The sequence below is a fragment of the Macaca fascicularis genome, chromosome 11 (genome assembly GCF_037993035.2).
Source record: "Macaca fascicularis isolate 582-1 chromosome 11, T2T-MFA8v1.1".
Taxonomy (NCBI): Eukaryota; Metazoa; Chordata; class Mammalia; order Primates; family Cercopithecidae; genus Macaca; species Macaca fascicularis.
The window spans coordinates 9,929,640-9,956,791 of NC_088385.1; the positions used below are offsets into that span (position 1 = coordinate 9,929,640).

General features: G+C 36.7%; 1 protein-coding gene across 2 annotated transcripts in view; it reads right to left on the reverse strand.

Moving 5' to 3' along the window:
* Positions 1-776: 776 nt before the first annotated feature.
* The window catches only part of LOC102130335 (uncharacterized), a 51,140-nt gene continuing 24,764 nt past the window's right edge, over positions 777-27,152 (reverse strand). The window contains exons 2-6 of one of the 2 annotated variants that reach the window (XM_074005882.1): positions 3,674-3,794; positions 2,707-2,742; positions 2,316-2,347; positions 2,028-2,185; positions 777-873 (exon numbers count right to left, since the gene is read on the reverse strand). In XM_074005882.1, coding sequence (XP_073861983.1) covers positions 867-873; positions 2,028-2,185; positions 2,316-2,347; positions 2,707-2,742; positions 3,674-3,794 — 354 coding nt within the window. In that variant the 3' untranslated portion in view covers positions 777-866. Of the gene's footprint in view, positions 874-2,027; positions 2,348-2,706; positions 2,743-3,673; positions 3,795-27,152 lie in introns of both variants that reach the window. The other variant, XM_015430383.3, reaches the window with a different exon arrangement.

The window sequence follows — 27,152 nt, forward strand, 5'->3', positions numbered from 1 at the left end:
ACTTAAATTTTTTGACAAAGAAATCTTAAGATTTTTGACTTGGGAGCATTTAATTCCTCACAATTTCATGCCCACTGTTCTTTCCTAAAATCATTAGTGGGAAGCAGACATGACGATATCCACTAGTTTTCCATGTATGTGATCTGCTTAGTCTTCATCCTTTAGGGGAGTCATTTTGATTATTCAAAAATTTAGAAGAGGAAACTTAGGCTCTGAGATGTAAGTAGCTTCCTATGAGTCCAGAGTTAGCAAGAGAGAGTTGTTAAACTACAATCTGAGAGATTCCAAATTCTTTGCTTATTCAAGTCATGCTGCCTCTGATGAAATCCATTTAGGTTTTCTTACGAATAGTAAAACTCACAGGCAGGTATAGAACTGATCAAAGATAAAATAGGGGAAAATAGGTCTAATGGCTTCTGGGGAATAGAGGCATAGAACCATACTCACTTCCCTAGAAAACAAAATTGGTTACTTTTGAACTTGTTAAAATTTCTCTCAGCTTCTGGGACTTTCTTTCACTGGTATTGTTTTTCTTACATTCATAAGCTTATTGGATATCAGGAAATGACCTGAAAATAATTGTACAATTTAAATTCGAGCTATAGAAGACAGAGAAGGAAAACAGTGGAACTCCTTCCCCAGGCAGATGACTTAAGGATAAGGAGAAGAGAAGCTTGCTGGAAACATAAAGGAGAAGGGGTCCTGGATGTTCGTACAATGTGAACGTGGCTCTCAGATTCCAGAGTCCCAAACACTCAGAAACAGACACCACCATCAGAAATTGCAAGCTGATTGTTTTATTGGTATACTGAAGTTAGAGCATGACCACGTGTGTCATGGCGTTTGAAACACTGTTTTCTTCTTATTCACTTCCTGAAAAAGACAAACAAACAAGGAAGATTATAGACAACACTTGACCTGGCAGGAAATGTCTAATCCCTCACTGGTGCACTGCAGTGAGGGAGATGCAAGTCCCTACTCTTGCCCTCTATCCCTTCTACAGCCCCCTTCTCCTTAGTAAGATTTTCTTTGTTCGCTCTTTAAGCCATTGCAGGTAATGTGATTTAAACTGTTGCTTAGATGAGAAAGAGAAACAAGTATTGTTATGTTGTTCACGCTTTGTTGCTGTTGCTTATGTAAGGGCTATTTTTACAAAGATAGGCACTGCAACATATCCTGTAATAGTGAGAATGTGAAACCAGCCTCAATGTCCAGTGACAGGGATTGGTTAAATAGATTTTGGAACCACCAAACAATAGAATAGTATACAATTGTAAAAACAAACTAACCAACAAACACTGAAGAGATCTAAATGAACTCATGTGAATGTTTTCTAAACAATCAATTTTTCCTATGAGTAAGACACAAATCTGAATATAGAGTATGGTATAAGTGGTTGTAATAAAAGCATTATATATATTTATGTAGCAATAAATATTTCAAAAAGTAGATTCCAAAGATTAAAAGGTGGAGGTTTTGAGAAGGATAGAAGGGAAGAAAGATGAGTTAGGCTCTTATTATTTGGCTCTGTACCCTTTTGTTCACTGAGATTAGTTTTTGTTAGCTTATGCATGTATGACTTTAAATGTAAGTATTTTAAAAATGAGATACCATTTAACAGCTGAAAGTTCAAGGACTATTTAGCGGGAATATTGAACATGAAAGCCTGATGTGAGGCAGGACTGAGCAAAGCATGTCCAGGTGAAAACTTTAAATGGGAGTTTTTGAGTTTGAGGAAAGAAAACAGAAAGCCAAAAGGAGAACATGGTTCTACACCACCCTCATCATCAACCTTATTTAAGACATGTAATTTGAACATAGTGATTTCCAAAATCAGAATTGCCTTCAAGAGCTTCTGTAAAACACAGGATCTTGATACCATATACAAGAATATCTGAATAACAATTTTTAGAAATGTGTTCCAGGACAAGGCAATCATAACAGCTTTTCAATGAACTCATTGGCACAATGAAGTTGGAGAGCTGTAGCAGTTGGAGCCTTCGATGGAGAATAAACTGGAATCATACCTGTCATTGAATCCTAGATTACTGGGGAGACTGCTCCTTTGGAGGTCTTGATGGGCGGCTCCCTTGGGAAGGTGGAGGTGTTCTCTCGGGCTTTCCAGGAGGAGGTGAGGGACGATGATGGTGATGGCCTCCTGGTTTCTGTGTGTTTTGTGGCTCTCCTGTAGGAGGTGGAGGACGGTGGTGGTGGCCTCCGTGATGGGGTGGTTTCTGCTGAGGGCCATCATCCTTGTTTCCATCACCAGCAGGGTGTTTCGATAGCTGTCCTCCCAGAGGTGGTCCCTGATGCGCCTCATCTATGAACTGGTCAGAGTCTTCCTCATCTGTGTGAGTTGAAACAAGAAGAGCTGAGCTCAGAGCTGGAAAACCCTCCTGTGTTCATACCTCTCTGTCTTCACCACAGAGCCCTTCTCTCCCTGACCTGCGTCTCAACTCCCAACCTCCCCGATTCCCAAGGCTTCCTGATTAGAACTCCTCTTCATCCACATAAGGGTGATGAAAAATCAAATTTCTTTGTTCATGGTCCCCAGAATCAAGGTTGGGAGAAAACTACTTATATCTCTGAGGCACTGACATTAGTCAATTCCTGAGAAGAAAATGTTGATAAGAAGACACTTGAGAATTGATCAATTCTTCAGGAAAAAATGGAGACAAAATTTACTGAAAATTTACTGGAATTTACCTGATATTATGGAGGGAACGTCTTCCTGGCTGACATCTAGAAAAGAAGTAGAGGATGATGGGAAAAGTTACTTTGTGCATCTTTCAGGGCTCATAGTGTCCTACGAGGAAAAGGGACCTCTGATAACACCCTGTGCATGTCCGTTTGTGACCTCATCAGTCACTGTCTGATGCTACTGGAAGTGGAGGAAGACGTGAGGGGAAGCAGGGTTGTTACTACACTGAGCATCAACCAGGAACTCAACAGAGAAGGGCCCCTGTTGGTCCTGTTATGATTCCTCAAGCCTTAGTGCTTATTTAGTTAAACTGCCCTGAGTATTTCAATGACATATTTGGGGATTCTTCTGCCCTCTTTCATCTGTAAATATGTTGCTTATGTTTGCAAGCTTTCTCAACAGGAGCCACCAGAAGTAACCACTTGGATACAATCTGACGCATGCCACTCCCAGCACCCTGAAATACTACATGCAGGAGAGAAGAAAATGACAGTGTTTCACTCTGGTTATTGTCTATCTCTATGTAGACAGAGACAAGTGTTTTACCCATTTCTCTGTCTCGGCAGTAGCTCTGACATGTGTTTATCTCCTTCATGATGCTCAGCCACTGTACAGCAAGGCCAGCATCATCCCTGTCTACCGGGATCAGTACAGGATCATCACAGCTGCACTTCCCTGGCTCTGTCTTGCATTCTCCACGTCCTTCACAGCAGTCCCATGTCTCTATAAATGCAAATCTCACTCTCTCACTCCCCTGGTACAAATTCTTTATCGGGTTCTATTTGTGCAATCAATAAACTATGAGGCCTTGATGAGGAATGAAGGCACAACAGGTCTTCTGATCCTTGGCATGAGAACTCTGCAGTCCCGTCTGTTTTCTCATCCTCCTCTCTTCCCTCCACTTTCCCCCTCTATAGTGTGAGCCCCTAAATCCCAATCAGAGTCACAATCTCTTCCCCCAACTGGTCTTACCTTCACTTGAGCTCTGAACTGAGCTGAAGGCCAGCAGGGCCACTGACAGCAGAATCAGAAGCATCTTGTAGGAGGCTCTGGAGTCACTCCCAACTTTGTGCTGGGAGAATGTGTCAGCTCCCTTTATAAAGACAAGCAGAACAATGGCGCATTTGAGCTCCCTACTGGGTGGGCCTCATCACCTCAGAGACTGGGTTCTGCTTTGCTTACTGCAGGTCAAGTGTATCCCTCATTTCTTTTGGGACTCTAGCCCAGCAGGAAGGGTTGGGTAGGACGTTGTTTGTGTCTAATTTCTAAAAGGTACAACTATGACTTGAATACATGTTTTGACAGAACTGTGTCCAAGCAATCAGCACAGTGTCAGAATTGAACTTTTGACATCATTTGGTTTTCAATCTGTTTGGGAAGACTGCTATTCTGATTTCCACTGTGCTTTTCATTTCTGTGTATATGTGTTTGTGTGGGTGTGTCAGGGGGTGGGGGTTGGGCAGTGATCCTGCAGCTAACAGTGAAGATGGTCAATATCTCTGACTCTTTTTATACCTTATTTCCATCTCTCGTAATGTGTGTGTGTGTTTGTGTGGATATTTTCACATTTAGCTAAATTTTTCATGTAATAGAGATGGCCTCTGCTTATCTGTGAGATGTGTGAGGACAGCACACTCCTGGGCACACATAGATGAGAGAAAGCTTCTGCGCATCCTGCTCAGGCTACAGGAACTGTCCAAACTCTGTGGATCTCACTATGCTCAGGCAAGCCTTGGTGCTGTACAACACAGGCAAGCTAAAAAATTTGTATTTTAAAAATATCTTTAGGGATTATTAAAGCAAGACTGAACACAGAAACCACCAAGGGATTTCTAGACCTGAACAAACTGAATACATGGTTCCCTAAGTGAGCCACACAATGTCATATAGCTAAGACCTCTACTTTCTCCAGAATATTCCATATAATTCATCCTCTGCTTTATTTCTTCTAACAAATGCTGTAGTCCTCATCACTGATAACTAAGTGGCCACATTTATACATTCAACTTGATGATTTGTAATGCCTATCCAAGCCTCAAATGCCTTGATTGGTCTTCTGTTTTTTATTCAGTATTTATGTCACCTGTTTCATCAGAGTGTTCTTTCACACAGAGGATTTTTTCTATAATATTCTAATATTCATTCTTTCTCTTTCTCTTTCTCACATTTATTTGTTGATATTTTATATTCTGAGTCTACCTTGTCATATGTAATTTTCTTCCTATGTATTTGTTTTTCTCCCCACATGTCTTTTGGGAGATGTCCTTTATTTAATCTTCTAAGTAATGGTGTATGGTACTCCTCACTACCTTTATTTTTATTTTTGTCTCTACAATTGGACAATAAACTATTAAGCTTCCAAAATGTCCTTTCAGGGTCCTGGATTGGTAGCCCTCTTCTCAGCTGCTGATTATCTGTGATACCTACAAATTCCCTGTTCATCAATTCATAAAATATACTAGTCAGTGTCACCAGCTGCACTTTCCATTTCAGACCTTGTGTAGGCCTTGTGTAATTTTTCACTTTTTGTGCATGGCTAGTCTTTGTTTGAGGATAGCTTCATTGGAGGCATGGCTGAGAGACCATGTGACAGAAAATCATAAAGACAAGCCCCTAGCCAGGTGTGCATGAGTGGATCCTGTGCTGTGCATACGAGGGTCTGGTCTGGCCCTTCTGAAGAGTTGCAGATAATAATACAAGAAAGTTTCCTAGTAGATTAGATTTTGCTACAGACAATATTGTTCTCATAAGGGATCCAGGAGGATTGTTATTTTCCCTGGAATAAATATAGACATATTTGAAGTGGGAATGCATTCTTAATTGGCAATTCTTCTCTGGTCCTGTGGGAAGTGGATCAGTTCTAGTTGGGCTTTATGAGTTGTATCGTAGGCACAGAGTACTTACTGAGCCAAGCATCTTCCAATGTGTTACTGGGATTATTGTGTTTGGTTTCACCAGATACTGTTTTCTATCAGACCTGGAGATGAGCAATCCTGTTTAGTTGACTTCAGGTCAACTATCATGTCAAAAAGGAAGGTCAGAGAAAAGGAACAAAGAGGAGTGCCGGGCAGATATTGCCTGATGATGTGGGCAACTGAGAAAACTGCAGGCCTGGTGAAAGACAGATTTCTTCTTGGCACTAGAGTACAGGATAAGAACAGGAAATGCCCCTAAAGGTCGCTCAGCTCAGGTCCCTTCTATGACCTTCTCCAATGTCAGCAATCAGCAAAAGAGACTAGTGTATCCGGAAAGCATAAATATCAGCTACGCTCTCACCAGACAAATCAAAAACAGAGCTGAAAGGGACACTGTCTGTGAGTGAGGGTGGGTGGGTGAAAGGGAGAAGCAGGACTACTGCAGGAGCTTGGGCACCTAGAGGTGAGTGACAGCCCTCAGCACCACACTTGCCTTCTACTGTGGATGTTCATATTCTGAGGCCCTGAAGGGTCAGTCTTCAATATATGAAATTTTAGGATTCATCTCTCATAATACATCCCAACATTTTCTCAGTTACTGACAGGTATTTAACTAGTGGTTCAAAACTCCTCACTCCCTCCAGCATTAGCTGATCTAATTGTTTCCACCTTCAAAATACATCCCAAATATGACCTCTTGCATGATCTTTACTAGAAGGTTGTTCAGCCCTCGATGCTCTCTCCTGGAGGACTTTAACAGCCTCGACCTGGTCTTGGTAACATTCTTCCCCCAGCACATCCCATATCAGTTCCCTCACAACAATCAGAGTGATCAAATTAGAGCATATCACCCTTGTGCTTTGAATCCCTTGTTTTCCCTTCTGGACTTATGATAAGATGCAAATTTCATGCCTCAGCTCTTTCACTCCCACATGTCTCACTGTTTTTGAAGACCCGGAAGCTCTCTGAATGGAATAGAAAGTAGAATCTTCTTCAACTTCACCTTGCTCTAGTTTGCCTGGAATACTGAAGGATGGTTTGCCAGGAAAGATGAACATTGGCAGAGGAGATAAACTTCTCTGACAGTGAGTGAATTGCATTGAGTTACTTGTCTGGCAGTTTATGTGAATTGGAAGAATTATTGTATTCATTGTATCAACTAAGCATTCTGATAATACAGTTAGCAAATAAACACACTAGTCTTTGAGACTTAACTTTGCTTTGACTTGTTTAAAAACTTTGGTTTCACTATCATGGCAATCGTTTATATTTTTTAATTTGATGTTGATGACCCATAAATATATATTATATATTTCACAATTAATTTAGCATATTTCTATTCTTTCCACCCATCCTAGCCAAATTGGTTATAATAGAAAACATTTCTTAAACATTTACTATATTCCACTTAATCATCAAAACCACTATATTAGGGAGATATGATTGTTACCATTGCCTTAGTTTTACAGATGACATGGCTTAGGTACATACCAAGGTTCTTATAAAGGTAGTAAGTGGAACAGAAGGCAGTCAGTTCTCAGAGCTTACTGTGCTCCATTACTTACTTACTATTCATTTATTCATTTCATTACTACAATATGAGAGGGAAGGAGGTTCAGAAAAGAAACATAAGTTCTGTTACTAGGAGATTATCAAGGTTAAACTTTCCTAAGACTTTAACAGGTGAGGCGAGAAATATATTTTTCCTGAGTAAGTAAGTTTGTTTTAAATTATAAGAACATTTAAGTAGACTTCCAGTAAACTGTTTTCCTCCTTGACCTCATATAAAGATACTCATACAAATTAATTCCCTTTTTGGTGATTATGAAAACCTTGTCAATGTAGATACTCTATGTGCTTTCTTAATATACACTACATGCATTTTTCTGCTGAGCCATGTTAGCATTGGCAAAATATGAGCATATCCTTTGAAATAGATCAAATGTTGATTCTCATCACAATGAATGTAAAATTTTAGAAATCCAAGAGATAGACTGGTCTGAGTTTTGTCCATGAAGGGACAAATTTGTATACCATTTGCACAGATTTCAGTCTTCTTCCTGAGAGTGTCTCCTGTGTCCTGGCCCCAGAGCTGGTATTACCAAAACAGGTCCAGGTCATTGGTATTATTATTAAGATGTTATCTGAGCTCATGGTCTCATGACCAAGAAAATTAAGGAGTGTGGACACAAATGGTGAGGCTGGAGCAAAAGTTTAATATGCGAAAGAAGAAAGCTTTCTGCAGTGGAGAGGGGAGTCAGAGTGGATTGCCACTTTTACAGCTGAATCCACAAGCTTTTATAAGAAACTGCTCTCATGTCAGTAGCTATTTTTATTATCTATAAAGTTGTCAGCTGGGCAGGTTGGCTCATGTCTATAATCCCTACACTAGGGGAGGCTGAGCAGAGTGGATGACAAGGTCAGAAGTTGGAAACCAGCATGGCCAACATGATGAAACCCCGTCTCTGCTAAAAATATAACAGAAAATAGCTGGGGATGGTGGCTTGCACCTGTAATCCCAGCTACTTGGGAGGCTGAGGTAGGATACCTGCTTGAACCCAGGAGATGGAGGTTGAAGTGAGTGGAGATAGTGCCACTGCACTCCAGCCTGAGCGACAGAGCAAGACTCGGTCTCAGGGGGGGAAAAAAAAAAAAAAAGGGTGTTGGCACAACACCTTGTTATGTATGTAGTTTTAAAAGAGGGATTTTTTTAAAAAGTGATTAATGAATAACTCACTTTGTTTAGATAAACATGTATGTTTTATCTTAGAAAAATGATTTTTCTCCTCCTGCTTAAGAACCATAAATTACAACTGTAGTTTTTTTATTTCAAAGTGCAGATTTTTTATTATGTAACATCTTGGAAATTGGGATGTGTGGCACATTGTATTTTCCAAGGACAGTCACAACAGTATTTTTCATCTTTATTATCTTCTTATGACAGGACCTTACATCCTCTCTGGAAGGGGTGAGGTGTGATTCCCCCCCACCTTCCACTTGGTTGGAATTTTGTTACTGCCGTGACCAATAGAATATGTCAGAAGTGATGCTTTGTGTCTTTTGGGTCTAGATCATAAAAATGCCTTCAATCCCAACTGGTTCTCTAAAGAAACCGCCACATGCTACAAGGAAGCCCATGTTGTGAGGCAGAGGTGTAAAATTTGTTTTTAAAAATAATTGAATACATCACTGTCCCCAAACAACGTAGAATAACCAAGTTTTTTTCAGTGATTGAATTATTATCTGTATCATATATTGCATTTCTATACGTGGATGACTAGCTAAAGATTTATTCGTTATCCCTTTGTACCTAGTATGGTGACATTTTAGACACCTTCGTTTTTTTTTAATACTTACAATAGCCCTTTGATTATTTTTGCATGATGTTCACTCTTTGGATGCAGGAATTAAAATTTCAATATGAATGAGTATCATTCCCAAATTCACATACTTTATAGGTATCAGCAGCGTTAGAAAATCCCATGAAGAGAGAGGTAGAGAGCGAGAGAGAGAGAGAGAGAGAATGACAAGATAACCTTATTCATTCAACAATTCAAAATACATAAAATCAAATAACAAGAAATGCAGAGGATTCAGCTGAAGAAGAAAGACTAAACTTTGATGAAGATTATACACTATAATCTGACTATATATAAGTTTTTGGATAGGAAAATGCACTAATCCAAAAGCACCAATTTTTCAGGTGTTCCTGTGTACATTGATTGCAACATTGTCCTCTCTTCATGTCTGGTTTTGGCTTTTTCTGATTCACAAACTGGTAATTTTCGATTTGTCATCCCCGTTCCACAATTTTGTTACATTTTTTGTTTGCTGTCATCTCCTCTTTTATCCTGTTTGTCATTGGGTATTTCTTTACTATAATTGTATAGGGACATGGGAAAATGGTAGGAATAAGTATGTGTGTTCAATGCACTGTGCATTCCAATACCCTTAGGATAAAATGGCAAATATTACAGTTGCAAATGGCTTCAGCAAATGGTCCATGTGTTTACTTTCTTTCAAGTGTATTCAAGTTACTTTACAAGGCAGACTGCGCTTACTGTGTAAGAATCTGCAGTCTTTTCTTTCTTTCTTTTTTTCTTTTTTTTTTTTTTTTGAGATGGAGTCTCACTCTGTTGCCCAGTCTGAAGTTCAGTGGTGTGATCTTGGCTCACTGTAACCTCCGCCTCCCAGGTTCAAGCAATTCTCGTGCCTCAGTCTCCTGAGTAGCTGGGACTATAGGCACACACCACCACACCCGGCTAATTTTTTTGTATTTTAGTAGAGACGGGGTTTCACCATGTTGCCCAGGCTGGTCGTGAACTCCTTAGCTCAGGCAATCCACACCTCTGCCTCCTGCTCACCTAGGCGTGAGCCATCGCGCCCAGCCAGCCTTTTCTTACTGTACGCCTTAAAGAGAATATGACCATGAGTTCATAATCAGATGGTTATTTTTCACAAGGTTATTGAATAAACTCAACCTATCTTTGCAACCCTACAAGAAATTTTAAGTGACAAACACCTTTTTATACTCTAATAGGCGAACAAATATGATTTTATATAACAAAAGTACATAGTTTCAAGCCTACCAGTTAACCATCTTTACAACTACCCAAACAAACATCTGTATGTGATAAGAAAATATTTTGGGCAGGGCATGGTGGCTCACACCTATAATGCCAGCACTTTGGAGGCCTAGGTGGGCAGATCAGCCTGGCCAACCTGGTGAAACCCTGTCTCTACTAAAAGTACAAACTTCTCGAAACTGATTATATTTACTGTCGGATCCTTTGTACCCTTTCCTCTATCCTTACATGTTTCTCTTGTTAATCTCCCTGTGGAAATATCTCAGACATATGAAGCTCAATGCAATGGAATTCAGAGATCCTAGAGTCAAGGCCAATAAAAGAGCCATGATATCTGTGATGCTTTTCCTCTTATTATTTGCTATTTACTTTCTGTCTCTTCTTACAGTGATTTTTCATTCTAAGGTGATACAGATCACATTGGTCCTTATGCTTAGCCAGGCTATTGCAAGTGTTTACCCTTCAGGCCACTCATTTATCCTATTCTGGGACACAATCTGATTCGGTGCTGTGGCAGCTGAGGTGTGGTTGAAAGCTGGGAAGCCCTCACATTCATAGATCATTCTTGTAACCATCTCATATAATCTGGAAAAGAAATGTTGTTAAAAAATTCTTTTGTGGTATTTTGTCCTTATTTCTGGATTCTTCTATCATGTGTGATATTGAATAAATTTCAAATGTTTATCAGAAAATGCTCTTATCTACAGCAATTAAATGTTAGTTACATGTATGTTTAAAATATTTATACAAATAAAAACCATTACACAGGTTACCTAATTATTATACAGGAGTTTTGCCAGCAACAAATAATACGAATAGTGTTTCAGTTTTCACCTATTTGGAAAATTTTAAAATACATATGAAAAATATGCATGGCTGACACACGCAGCTGACCCTAGAAAAACATGGGTTGGCACCGCATGGGTCCACTTACACACAGATTTTCTTCTGCCTCTGCCACCTCTGAGATGGCAAGACCAACACCTTCTTTTCCTCCTCCTCCTCAGCGTACTCAACCTGAAGGCAGCCAGGATGAAGACCTTTATGATGATCCATTTGCACTGAATGAATTGTAAATGTATTCTCCTTCCTTATGATTTTCTTAATAATGTTTTCTTGTCTCTAGTTTATTTATTAAAAGGATACAGTATGTAATACAGACAATAACCAAAATATGTGCTAATCTGTTTATGTTATTGGTAAGGCTTCCAGTAAACAGAATGTTATTAGTCAGGTTTTTGGGAAGTCAAAAGTAGTAGTGGAGTTTTGACTGCACACGGGGTCAGGGCCTCTAACCTTCTTGTTTTTCAGGGTCAACTGTATTTACTAAATGTGAAAATAATAATTTTTATGCCTAACAGTTTTCAAATTATAAGAATCAATTTATAAATATTTGTTAGACATTTCTCACAATCAAAAAGCAACCTGTATTTCATTCACTCTTTCTACTTTACTACATTTTCAGTCAGTGATTTATTATAAATCTATAATATATATTATAAAATATATATAATATATATAATCAGTTTATAAATAAAAAATCAGGAACCTGCACGTTTTTTTTTGGAATTCACTAATATTTCTCATTATAATTGCAAAGTATGTACATAATTTTGATTTTAATGTATGAATCTCCAACATTTATCTTATGTTGTGAGCATGATTTTTAAATGTATATTTTAATTGATCATGCGCCTCTGGGTGACTGGTAAGTGGAAAAAGGAATGGAGATTAAAAAAAGAATTAGCGAGAATAATTTGTGCCAAAAATATTGAAATTCAGGTACATGCAACTCATATTAGGATTGATTTGATACTGGAAAGGAATTTGAAGTTAGTCTTAGTATGTCAAAACTTATCTAAAATCAAGTTCAAGTAGAGAGATAAAGGATAAAAATGACCAAAGGTCAGTGTTACTAAACTTTGAATACAATGAAATGTGATTTCATTAAGTTCTGTCCCTAGAATAGAGTGTATAATTTATCAGAGCAGCAAAATTGTTAGTCTTTTCTATTACTGTAGCCTGATGACCTAAAAGAAAGCCTGGACACAGGGTAGTTTAATAAATGTTTAATCAATTAACAGTAGAGTAAATGATTGAATGAACTACATAGAAGAGGACGACAAGAGCAAACTTACTCCACCGAAACACGAAGCTTGCATATCACAGATGTTTTCCAGACCTGGCTTATAAATTTATACGTACACTCTCTGAGTTCAAGAATTTCCAGCAGCCAGAGCTGCAAACTCCTCTGGTGCAGAGAATACATCATTAGGGGTAGCCATCACTGGGAAAGAAGCTGTTCTTATAATTGGAGGTGGAAATAAATTAGAATAAAGCAATCAGATGGTTGCCATCACAATGGCATTAAAAAAGTTGAAGATTATGTCTTTTGGTTTCTTCGTGATCACGTTCTTCTAATATTTACTAGCTAGTTATTGTGTAATCACAAAGATTTTTTTAGAAATTGAATTAATAATCAGGTATTGTATTAAATTTTATATTAATTATAATGGTTTTTCTTCCTTTCCTTTTTTACTTTAGTAGATTCTCTGTTATTTTCTTGATAGAAAAACAGATCTGCATGTGGTAGTAATTTCACTCCTTCCATTTGAATATGTATTTCTCTTCTATGTGTTTGTCTAATGCTAAATAAGATCACTCACTTTCTAATTATCTCTAACAGTGATAAGCTTTTTCTTTGTACCTTTTTATTTGATAATTTTTCAGTGTGTTGCAGATACCCATAAGGTTAGCAGTTACTTACATATTTTTTTCCTCTGCTGACTTCATTATCCAAAACAAATGATGAACATTCCTTAACATTCCTAAAAGAAAGTCTGTTAGGTCACTTAACTAATATATCACTTCAATTTGTTTGAAATTATTTAGTTTTTAAAGTGAGATTTATAGTTATTACCGTTGTTAGAGTAGTCATATCAAAATTATTCATTTTTTTCCAAGAACTTGGGGTATTTCTCTTCTTTTCAATGTTTTGTATAAATCATCATATTAAAGGACTTCCTGTTAGTTGAGGAAACTTCTGTGAAGCCCAGCAACTTCTGAGAGGAGTGAATTCTCTATTAAATTTCATAATATTTTACTTAAATATTAAGTAGTACAACATGTTTAATATATTTTAAAGTCATTTTATATATGTCACTTCGTATTATATATCTCTAAAAACTGTGTTCAGTTTCTCCTGTTTCGTTTTCGGAATGTAGGAAAAAGTATTATCTTTAAAAACACGTATTTAGGCTTTACCTATTTACTCTGAAGATTATCTATGTTTTTCCTTTATTCTTCAAGAATTTTCAGAGTCTTTTGACAATTTTATTGGATTTTTCAAGAAGTTATTACTTTTAGTTCAAAATTTATAAATCATTTCTTCTCACTCATTTAACACTTTAATTTTCAATCATTCTTATTTCAAGCATTTGAGCTTATTGCTTACTTATTTTCAATACTCCTCATTGCATTATAAAACCATCAATTTCTAAATTGTTTTCTGACTATTTTGTAAATCAAATCACATCAATTTTTGTATGCAGCTGACTACAATTTTATTTTCAGAATTATCAGTAAATTTAAGTTTTCTGTTTGCTCATATGTTTTTAATATATACATATTTCTAGAATATATACGGTTTGATTTGTATTTGGTTTTCATTTTTAATAATTTCCAAGGGTTAGGATAATCTGATTTATAAAAGTAATCTGTATAATTCCATTTTATTTTGCTTATTATGTTTTCTTTAAATAAATTCTATTAGAGAAGCATGTGCTTTTTACTTTATAAAGTTTGGCACAAATATAATATTAAGTATATTTATTATATTACTTAAGATATTTTTTTAAATTTTATCTCTCATCTGTCAAATATGTCCAAACCTCTGCTACAATTTTGTTATATTTATTACCTTCTATAATTTCCAACATTTTTGTTAGCGATTTTTTCCAAGATTTATACTATTTGGCGTAAAATTATCCTACAGAAACACGGTTCAAATATTAGAACAGTTGTAGAATCCATCATAAGCTAGTGGATGACAGAACAGAAGCGGCACCCTCTTGGACAAGCACCACCATTTTAAAGTTCACCTTGATCAAAAACCATCTAAATCCCAAGGAAATCAGCCTAATGGCTAAGGTCAGCATGACCGTAAGCCACAAATGACATCTCCAACCAGAAACATTCCAATTGTAACATAAACCCCTCCCAACCAAAGACATTCCAGCCCCAAGATAACCTCTCCTCCAGAGGGAGGGATGTCAGCCCCAAGATTTCCTCTCCTCTGACCAGAGACATTCCAACCCTGAAATAAACTTCTCCCCCACGCAGAAACATTCCAAGCCTGTAATAGGTTCCCTCATCTTGAAACCTTAAATTGTCTTAGTCTGTAAAAGAGGATACTCCTGACTGGAATCAGCCAGAAATCCCTGTTAGGATTATTCTCTGAAATAAACCTGTCTTTGACTATTGAGCCACTTTAGGTGTTTCATTCCTCTTTCCTTAACTCTTACATTTGGTCCCAAAACCCAGGATGGGAGTTAGAGGTAGAGGCTCTCTTGCAACCCAGGAAGCAGTAGATACAACTGCTCATCCCACTGGATCCTGAGAGTCTCTGGCCACCCACTTCATCTTGTCTCTCACTTCACTTTTCGAGTGATTTGCTTGGGGAGGACAACACTAGCCTGAAGGGGACTATGAGGCTCGGGCTGGGGTCACTCTCCAGTGAGCCTCAAAACCCTCAGGTCTCAGAAATACACCTCTGACAGCCTGCAATGGGTATTTCACTCTCTGCCCTCTTCACCCCTCATCTTCCCTTTCTCTCTCTCTCTCTCCCTGTCTCTCGCTCTCTCCCTCTCTCTCTTTGTCCCTCCCTTCCTCGTGCAGCTCCAGTCCAAGAGGCCCTTTGCCAATTCCAACCAGAACATCCAACATTGAACACTAATCCAACCAACTGGTAAGATCTGCCCTCCCCTGGCTTTCTCGTGGTACCCAAGAAAGTCAGGTCTGTTGTCCCAGTCCCTGGAGGACAAGGGACTAAGCTGGAAGAAACCTTGGGGATGCCCAGTTTCTTCTCAGCTTGTTTATCCTCTTTATAAAGAGGATTCCTGGTCTCTGTCTTTTGTCTGGGGATGCCTGGAACAAAAACAGACATTCTTGACTTCCTCTTACCAGTCCACATGGGTGCCCCAAAATCCCACATTCCTATGTCCTCTCCACTGGGCTGTCTCCTTCACAACCTCACCAGACTTGTCTTACAGGAAGCATAAAGCCAAAGCATTTGGTTTTTTATTGCAACATGGCCTGGCCCCAACACAAATTAGATATAATGACAGCTGATGACCAAAAAATGGCACCTTTGACTTTCAACTTCTCAGGGACCCTGACAACTTTATAATCAAGAACAGCAAATGGCAAGAGGTTCTCTCTATTCAGGCTTTCTTCTACCTTACATCCCGACCCTCCCTTCGTCAACTTTCACCCCTATGAAATCCTTCTTCTTAATGAAAACCCTCCCTGGGTCTCCCCTTTCTCTGACGCTCCTTCCTTCGAAACCCCTTCTTCCAAGACCCCTTTTGACCCTGCAGATGAACTCCCACTATATTCTCATCTTCCTGCGTTTGCTCCTCACCCGTTGGAAGCCTCCAACCCTGTGGCACCTCCTGCCCCCAAGCCTTCAGTCCCGAACCCTGCTCCTCCTCCTTCTCCACCTATTACCCATTCAAAAGCCACTCCAACCAGTCAAGCAACCTCTGACATTCTCCCTCTCCAGAAAGCGGCTGGGATTGAAGGCATTGCTCACGTTCATGTCCCTTCCTCCATGTCTGATTTGTCACAGATCGAACAACATCTGGGATCTTTCTCTGCAAATCCCTGTCATTATCACAGGGCATTCCTGAATATAAACCAATCCTTTAAGTTGGCATGATATTTAGATAATTCTAACCTCCACTCTCACCCCTGATGAAAAAGAGTGCTCGGCTTAATTAAAATGGACATCCGAGCTATGAATATATTCAAAAGGCCTTTATGTTTTTCTCTTCATAAATCTTGTTTTCCTGGAAAAGGTTTTTTCCAAGTCAACTGAGCTACTTTTCTCCACTCTGTCTTGCCACTCTTGGTGCATGTATGAAAGGCCCTAAAATGACTTCTGGTGTCCTGGGACTCCTTGGGAAAACAGAAGAGGCCACACAAATCCTGTTTTGGGAAAAATCTCTGTTTTCCTTTTGGAAGCCCTGGAATTAGAGGTGAACAAGTGCCTCTCAAAATCTGTCTTTGTCTTCCAGCTATGGTTGTTTATTAGGCCCTCTTCTTAAAGGGCATCACCTGAAGGCCAATAATCCAATTGGGAAATTAGAAAATAAAAAAATCTTATAACTACTGGATCTTATTCTGGTTGTCCGTGTGGATATATACGTGTCATGTGTGCAATGTCTATTTAAAAAGCTCTAATTAATTGGCCTAAGAAAAATAAGCCCTTGAATCAAATATTTTTAAGGGAAAAGTAAAAGCTGTAGGACTTTTCAGTCCACGTTACTTAAATCTTTAAAACTTACTGGTACAGCAGGATTAAAAAAGTCTTAAGAGTTGTCAGCATACATTTTTGTTTGCATGTATTCATCAAGCAATTTCATACTTATCTCTGCCAAATACTATAAGGTGTCAAAATTTGGCATAGAGGCTACAAAACTATAACTCAGTCCAAACAGAATAATCTTTGCTTTTGTAATTTTTTAATAAATGAAACATTAATATTGGTTTAATAAAGATAGCTACATCTTGAACTATTTAGTGAAATACCCTAACTTCTCATCTTGTGGCCTTAGGCAGTCTAGTCCACAGACATGAAGGAAGTTTGTTTTGGGAAAGGACTGTTATCATCTTTTATATTAAAGGAAAGAAGATTCATATAAAAATGAATCTTATATGATAAATTCTCATCCCAAAGTAAATTAACTGGTTGTTTAAAGAAAGAAATGTTTACAACAAGTTGGAAAGTTGAGGCATATTAGAGATTGTGAAAGTTGTGAAAAATTTTATAAAAGAGAATTTATGCAAGAAATGTTGTACAATTAAAAAGTGATTAGGCCTCCTGAATGCTTTATAAAATGCCACTCGAACTCTTAGCTGTACAAATGGCCTGCTGTGCAGCCAGGTGAGACCTAAGACACATGGAGGGAAACACTGGAATAAGTCAGACCTTATCTGAACTTCTGTCTGGGTTCTAGGTTCTATACCTAGTACATAATTAAAATCCCAAACTCACCAACAAAAGTAAAGGTTGCTGAAAGTTAACAATGTAACATGTATTTAAGACTATTGAAAAAACAGTTTGCATATACTTTTGGTAAAAAGATTATAAGGAGGCACGAGAATGTGGATTTTTACCTAGATTAAAAGGTTAAAGAATTGTTTTGAAGGTTTAAGCAAGTTTTGGAAAGTTATTTGTAAAGGAAATTCTGTGTGTAAACATATCAGCTAAAGTTGAAGGGGTATCATCCAATTTTTCTGTAAACGGAGCATTAAAGTAAAACACAATGCGTTTCTCTTAAAGAACTAACTTGCTTTTTAACAAAAATTATAAAGGGTTTAAAAAGGTCTATAAAAATCTTACCTTATGGTCAAAAATTAAAATTGGTTAAATGTATCTACAAGATTGTATTAATACAAAAAATTAGCCAGGCATGGTGGTGGGTGCCTGTAGTCCCAGCTACTCAGGAGGCTGAGGCAGGAGAATGGTGTGAACCCATGAGGCGGAGCTTGCAGTGAGCCGAAATCATGCCACTGCACTCCAGCCTGGGCAACAGCGTGAGACTCCGTCTCAAAAAAAAAAAAATAAAAAAAAAAATAAAAAAATAAAGTGAGTTTTACATTAATAGCACACTAATATAAAGGTAAAATTTGGCTTATTGGTATAAAATCATACAGGAAGCATTGTCAAATATAAAATGGTGTTTGGCTTTCCTTGGGCTATATTTGTATAAATATGTTATTGGTATGTGTTCCAAAGTTATGGGAGAATCTCATAATTCTGATATATCTTCATGTACATTATCAGTAATAATTATAATTGTTATGATAAAATTATTGTGTGCCACGAAGGTAACAGATATCTTTGTCAATTGTGACTTTAACGATGGCTACCATAAAACTTTTGGTCATCCATAAATAATTGTTGTCTTGTTTTGGTTCTCTTTAGAAGGTGGTTTTATAATCAGCTATAAAGCTCTAACAGGTACTCTTGAGTGCAGGTTTCTGATAACTTTAGAGATTGTGACATCAGAATAGAGGAAAAACGTTCAGGACTCTTGAAGAGCTAAAAATGTTCATTAATATCAAGCAGGACAGGAATTAACTTCATGAACTGAACTAACAGGAGATAGGAGCGATCTTTTTGACATTTTGAAGTTGTGGCAATATAGTTATTTTCATAAGTGCAATAAGAATCTGTTTGCTTTTGTAACAGGACACAATTGGAAAAACTGGTTATTTTTACCAAGGCTTTGACTGGAATCATATGCTTACCTTTCAGGAATCAAACATGACTTAAGAAGGCAACAAAGCCCTTGGAAACTGGCCTCATATTTTGTGTATACAGTCCCTGTACAGGGTTTCTGACCTGTATTAAGTAAAGAATGTCAGTTTCTGACAGGCCAGGAACCCCAAGTTATCTTACAACCTCAACAAGAGAGGAATTCACCCAACTCATAGGTATTTGATGGTACAAATCCATGGCTGGGCTGGGCTTTAAAAAAGGTCTTATCTCAGATTCCTTCTACGGAACAAAGTTCCAACAAATCAAATTTAAAAGGCCTATGTAACAAATAATTATTCTTACTGCACTGTATACAAATAATTAAACCAAGTATAATAAAGTAAACCAGTCCTACCATGATTTGTCTTTTAACAATGGTTACTAATAGAAACTAACACATGGATCTTTCCAAACATGTGCCTCTGCGTCTCCTTAGGTAAGGAATGTCGCTTCTATCTCAACCAATCAGGCCTAGTAAGAGACACTGCTGAAAAACTTAAACAAAAGGGCTAAAAAACTAAGGGAATACCAAAACAACCAAATAGATTCTTGGTTTGGGAACAAACCATGGGTCATCCCATTCCTGGGTCCTATCCTCATAACATGCCTAGGACTAATGTTCTTACCCTGCCTAATTAACCTTCTTCAGAGATTTTTAACTGACAGGATTATGGCCATTTCACAGAAAACAACCCCAAAACATCTACATACAGTGTTAATACTACAGTCAATCCAAGACCAGAAAACTCTCGGTCCCCTCATCAGCAGGAAGGAGCCAGCAAGAACACATCACCCCTCATCTTTCTAATAACTACAGAGCCTGGATTGACAGAGTGGGAGTATCGCCATCTTGGACAAGCACCGCCATTTTAAAGTTCACCTTGATCAAAAACCGCCTAAATCCAAAGTGAATCAACCTAATGGCTAAGGTCAGCATGAGCATAATAAACCACAAATCACATCTCTGACCAGAAACATTCCAACCATAAGATAAACCCTTCCCGACCAGAGACATGCCATCCCCATGATACCCTCCCTTCCTGCCAGAGAGATGTCAGTGCCAATATAACCTCCCCTCCAACCAGAGACATTCCATTCCCACAATAAACTTCTCCCCGACACAGAAACATTCCAAGCCTGTAATAAGTTCTCTCACTCTGAATCCTTAACTGCTCTTAGTCTGTAAGAGAATACTGCTGACCAAAATTGGCCAGAAACCCCTCTCAAGTTTATTCTCCAAAATAAAGCTGTCTTTGACTGTTGAGCTGCTTTTTGTGTTTCTTTCCCCATTCTTGAACTCTTACAGTGAAATATTTACAAATATGTGGGATAATCAAGTACAATGGTATACTGAGTTCATCATGACTGAAAGAAACAGAATGGAGACATTAAATTTTGCCTTAAAAAAGTTTATATCTTATCACGTTTAGGTAAATTATATAGAAAAAATAAGGTATTTTCTGAAAATTATAGATAATACAATGGTTTTAAAATGGCCGCAATTTTTGGACACTTCTATCAAAAAAGATGTCTGTTTCCTCTCCCTTCAAATTTGGATGGCTCTGTGTTGATCATATGGCATGCGATTTGTTTCCAGGTCCACTGTTCTGATACTGGCAGCATTCCTGCCTTCTGGAATATTCACCCGTGGAACTCAGCCATCATACTGCTGGAAGCCCAAGCCACAGAGAGGGGCCATTGTGGATCTCTTGATGGACAGCTCCCATTAAGCATCTCACTGAAAACCTACATCAACTGTCAGCCATTGAGTTGGACCATTGTAGATGTTCATCCCATTTGAGCCTTCAGATGACTATGGTCCCATCCCTCATCTGACGGAAACTACATGAAATACCACAATGAGAGACTACCCAACAAGCCCAGGCAATACACAGAATCATGAGGAAAAAAATAATAAACTGCTGTTTTAAGCCAGTAATTTTGGGGGACAATTTATAACATAAAAATAGAAACTTAGAATAGATGGAGAAATGAATAAAAATAACATCAATTCAATCTCAAAGCAAAAAAGACAGTGATAACTAGCAAAATTTTAATAAGACAGTAAAAGCAAGTTCAATGTTATCAGAAATTTCCATGAATTTAAATAAATGTACTTGATCTATCAAAGGACAGAGAATAAATAAGAAAACAAAACACGACTATGTTCTGCTTTTAAGAAGCATAGCTAAAGCAGAAAACCACAGTGATCGAAAATAAATGGATAGAATCTACCATGTACTAATGAGCACAGTGACTGGTACTTATGCCTAATATCTATTATCGTATCTATTATCCTATCATTTGTCAGTGATAGAATCACTCTATTCCCTTGGAAAATTTGTGCCACAAAAGCTTTCCCATGTACTTTTTAGTTATGTGGAAGATAGATACTCTTCCACATGCTTATATTCAAATACTTGTTTATATTTGTCATATCTAACTGAATTATAACTAATAATCACACGCTACCCAAACAAAAAGATCAGACAAATTAACAGTTAGTAAACAGCAGTAACAGTTAAAGACAGGTGATTACAGAGTAGTAAGAATAAAACAATTCACTGAAGGCTGGGTGTGTTGGCTCACACCTGTAATTCCAGCACTTTGGGAGGTCGAGCCGGGCAGATCACCTGAGGTTGGGAGTTCAAGACCAGTCTGGCTAATGTGGTGAAACCCCCATCTCTACTAAAAATATAAAAAAATTAGCTGGGCATGGTGGTGTGCGCCTGTAATCCCAACTACTTGGGAGACTGAGGCAGGAGAATTACTTGAACCTGGGAGATGGAGGTGGCACTAAGCCAAGATCACACCTTTGCACTCCAACCTGGGCAACAAGAGTGAAACTTCCGTCTCAAAAAAAAAAATCATGGAAAAGATGCAATAATCATGAATTTGGACATCCTAACAATGCATTACATAAATAGATAAAGCCAAAGCAAAAACCTCACAAGCAGAAACTAAGAATCCACAAATAATAAGAATGTAAGACACACTTCATAAACTGCCATATCAAGCAGAAGTAAGAATGATATGGAATATTTTAAGAATTAAATTAGCAAAAATTAATTCAATACTTTTATGTAGAAATCTGTACTTGACAGAAATCTGGACACAAACATTCAAATACACATGAAACATTTATACGTCTAAACTGTGTACACTGTAACAAAGAACAGACTCCATGGAATAAATATTATGCATAAAGTAAGGTAGTAAAATGTTAAATCAATAAAAAAAGTTTGAAAATTAAGCTATTCTCTATAACTAAGAAAAAGATAAACATTTCTACATAGAAGATAAATATTTAGAACTCAGAAATGAAAAAGCTTTTCACAATCAAAATGAGAAAACCAACTAAAGCTAAGAATTCATATCCATTAGTACAAGTATTATAAAAAAAGTTGTCTAGATGAATGAGGCACATAGTCACCTTGAGTTAAGGAAAATGAACAGAAAAATCCAAAGAAAGGTGAAGAAGTTAAGAAGGAGCTAATAAGTACCTTGTGCTTACTTAGTATATGGTACTGTCCTAGGTGGTTTATGTGTGCTACTTATTTTATGTTTATTCCTAAAAACAATCTCATTCCCTTTGGTTTACGAAGAATCAGAGGCATGGAAGAGTCTGGTGGCACCTGCCTGTAATCCCAGAATGCTGGGAGATCAAGAAGGTGTATGCTTGAGTTCAAGAGTTTGAGACAAGCCTGGGCAATATGGTGAGACCTGCCTCCACCCCCCACCCTCTACAAACAATACAAAAATTAGCCGGGTATGGTGGTGCACCCTTGTAGTCTCAGCTACTAGGGAGGCTGAGATGGGAAGATGACTTGAGCCTGTGAGGACAAGGCTACAGCGAGCCAAGATTCCACCACTGCACTCCAGTCCCTGGGTGACAGCGTGAGACCTTGTCTCAAAATCTAAACAAACAAACAAAAAACCAAGGGATAGAAAGGTTAAGTAAATTTCTCCAAGTCATAGACTCAGCAGAAGGAGAAGTTAGAATTTGTCTGGAGGGCAATAATTATGCTTTTGAACATCAACCAAAATAAAAGTAGAAAATAAATAAATGAATGAATGAATAAATAGAAAACCAAAATATAACAGACAATGGTAGCACAACCAAAATCTTTTAAAGATTAGGAAATACAAAAGTCTGATAGTATCGATCAAGAAATATGAGAAGCAGAAAAGTTGATGAAATGTAGAAAATACTAAATAGCAGAGCTTTATATAATCAATGTTCTAAATAATTTTATTCCAAAATTTAAAAACTCAATTGAAATTGCCAAGTTTTTAAAAAGCACAGGTCAACAAAAATTTATAGTAGTAGTAAAAAACTTTAATGAATCAACAATTTCAAAGATTTTGAATGGACTATCAAAATATACACACGATATCAAATTCAGATGGATTTATAAAAAACTTTTACTAAGTTTAAAAATGTCATAATTTTTACCTTCTCCAAACTGCTTCAGTGAACCTAAATGTTTTATTCTCATTTCTTTTAAGAAGTTAAATCCTCAACATGAGCAAAAACAGTACAGCACAGCAAATAAAGAGAAGGTAGGCGATTAGATACAGGCGCAAAACTGCTTAAAAAAAGCGTAAAAGTAAATAAGTCTCATAATATGTACTTAAAATATATTACAAATGAAAGATTCGTTCTAAGACTGTGAAGATGATTTGAAACTAGAAAGTAAATAATTTGAATTTACATAAAATTATCTCAACAGATGTTGCAAAAATGTTTGATCTAATTTAACTCCTAATCAAGATAAATAACCAAACCCAGTTTAAATAGAAGCAACATTTAATAACTTGTATGTCTACTAAACAAATACAGAAGCATAGTTATTAGTGTAACATAAAACTATTTCATTTAATCAAGATTAAGACAACGATACTTGTTTATTGACAATTTTGTTAGCTAATTTAACTAATACACTTTGACAAAAACTTTGTTACATAGAAATTTGGATGGAAACTAAAGAAATTATATGCTGATAGTAGTAATTCCACCTAGATAATTTAAAAATCAACAGGAAAACTTTTTAAATAACACAAATTCGACAAGTTTGCAGGGTACAATATCAATATATGTGGGCTAAAATTACACCTATTCACCAGCACTGGTCCATTAAAACGTGGAATTGAAAAGTTCCCTTTCTTATTACAAATAAGAACTATATTTTGATTTTGACTAAATCTCACAAAAATGTTTCATGATGTGATCTACTATACATAACTATAATACTTTAGTGAAGGATTTGAACTATATAGATATGCAAAAATGAATTTTCTAAGACTTTGATTATGCTCAAATTAATTCACATATTCAATACAATTCTAACCAGAATCTTAAAGAAATTTATTTTCATGTTGACAGAATAGTCCTAAATTACACATAAATTAAATTCAGTATTCAAAAATAAATCAGACAATTCTTGAAAAAGAAAATTAAGATAGGGTATCCGGCAGATAGCAAGATTTATTTAAAGTATTTATTTAGTGGCTCATACTTGTAATCCCAGCATGTTGGGAGGCTGAGATGGGAAGATCACTTGAGTTAAGGTATTCAAGACCTGCTTGAGCAACACAGTGGACCTTGTCTCTAAAAGCATCAAAAAAATAGCTGGGCATAATGGCATGCAACTGCAGTCCTAGATACATCAGAGAATGAAACAGGAGAATTGTTTGAGCCCAGGAGGTCAAGACTGAAGTGAGCCTTGATTGAGCCACTCCAGTCTGGGCAACAGAGAAAGACCCTGTCGGGGAAAAAAAATAAATAAATAAATAAAATAATTTTTAAATATCTTTTGAGACAAAGCAAGACCCTGTCTCAATAAATGTATATAATAAATAATAGGTCAGTGGATCAAACTAAAGACAAGTCTGGGGAGACCAGGTTGTTTATTCTTATCATGTAGGAACCTCTGTACGTGATAGATTTGGCATTAGAAACAACAAAAAAAAAGTAGACTGTTCAACTAATGATATTGAGACCTCTGTCATTTAATATTGGGACAAAATTACATTTCTAATACACAACAAACGGAAAAACAACATTAGATGTATTATCACTTTAGATTTGAAAACAATTCTTTAAAACTTTTACAAGAAAATAAAAATAAGACTCTACTGGCTTTAATTTGAGGAAGCACATGTCATTAAGGAAAAGACTGATGAGTTTACATTTGCTGATAAAAATAATATAATCTGTCCATCCTAAGTTAGGTGTCCAACAAATAATTAGTTATGTGTCTACCCTCTCACCTATCACGTCCTCCAACGCTTCTCTTTAAGGAGTGGCATAGCATGACATCATGAAAGAATGAGGAAACACCAGTGCAACAAAAATTCTAGAGTTTATAAATATCTTTTTCTGTTTACAAATATATTGTGTGAGATGGATTTTTCCATCTTAAATATGTGAAGAAAAATTAAAGCTGCAATAATTAGTATTGTAACAACAATATTGCAATTTGAAAGAAGACATATGTGTAACATACTTCTTCTCCCAAAGTAAATAAAAGGATAAAATACAGAATTGAAAAAGTAAAGCATAATCAAACAGAGAAAATATCATGAATTGTTCTATAATCTTGAACGTTGGGAAGACATGTTTAAACATGATATTAAAGGCAGAGTACATTTAAAATGAATGCATTTAATAGCATGACTGGAAGAATTTCTGAATGCCTCAAGAAAATAAATATAAAAGGATAAACAATAGATTAAAAACTTTAAAATCTATTTGCAATAATACAGTAGAAAAAAATTTAATACCTTTACTATTTTATAAAAAAGATAGAAATAATTTTAAAAACCAGACTATCATATATAAAAAATTCAGCTTAATGTTTAAACAAAAATGTAAGTTTAGTATAGTACTATGGTAAAATGAATAACAAGTGCTCTATTTTACATTTCAAATTGGCCACATTTTGCTTTTGTAAATTGTTACATAGAATTATGTGTGCATTATAAGTTATAAGCAGTCTCACTTAATGCTAGTGAGAGTTTATATTGGTGTATGCATTTTATAGGGGCCTTTGTCAATATTAATAAAAGTCTTAAATGTTTATATAGATTATAACCTGCTTTTTGGACTTCACCTGTTTCTACGACTTCATCTTACAAATAATTGGAGATTTCACTACAGAGTTTTGTCTTAGTCCATTTTTTGTTACTATAAAATAATGCCTGAAGTTAGATAATTTATTTTTTTTGCATTTTTGATCATGTGTATATTTCAAAAACGTATCATTTATTTATTTATTAAGTTCTGGGGTACACGTGCAGGATGTGCAGGTTTGTTCCTGCATTCGTTTGCTGAGGATAATGGCTTCCAGCTTTATCCATGTCCCTGCGAAGGACATGTTCTTGTTATTTTTTAAGGCTGCATAGTATTGAAGCAGGACAATTTATAAAGACCTAAAGTTTCCGCAGGCTGGGAAGTTTGAAAAGCATGGCACTGACATCTGCTCAGCTTCTGGTGAGGATTTTCCTGCTGTATCTTGACATGGTAGAAGGTCAAAGGGGAAACGGACATGTTTGAAGAGGCAAAACCTGAGGCCCGTTCTGACACTGTAACCACTCAGTCTTGCAAAAACGTTTCCATGAACACAAATTTAGTCTCAAGAGAAGAAGAACTCACTCACTACTGCTGGTTTTGAGTTCATTCCTGCTACTGAATTCAAGTATCTCCTGCCAATACCATTCTTCAGTGACCTGTTAGTCTCCTAGTTGGGGACTGTAATGTGTTCATAAATTGCAGTTTAGGATGAAGCAAAAAGTGAAAACCGTGATAGGAAAACTGTCCATAATTGCATCTGAGAACACTAGACTTCATTTGGCACTCTTTTGAATATGGAAAGTTATCACCTGTGGCTCTTATAAAAGAAATAAAATACTTGTTAGTATGAAAATTGCCAGTTGAATCATTTGAATAATGATTTCTCTGATTTCATAAAGATCAATATGACCTGATCCTACAGAAGAACCAATTTTAATGTAATTAACAACAAATTAACAATGAGCAATGGAATTAATGGACATAGCAAGAGCGAAGTACTGAAACAATAAATATTAAATATTAATTCCTTAATAATCCCTTAATTATTATATTAATCCCTTTGTTGAAAATAAGAAATTATTATAAAATTAGGAATTTTTCTCTCTGAAGAGAAAACAGGTATAGAGGAGGACATTTCCATGGTGGCATTAACTGTGGAATTAATCACTGACTTAATTGGCAAGGAACAGGATATCTGCTTCAATGACCTCATTTTCACCAGCTTATCTCATATGTACAAATATATACATATCTGTATATATGAGTCTCACCCATGTATACATATATTTAAATGTATACATATATATGAGTCTCACTCTGTCACCCAGGC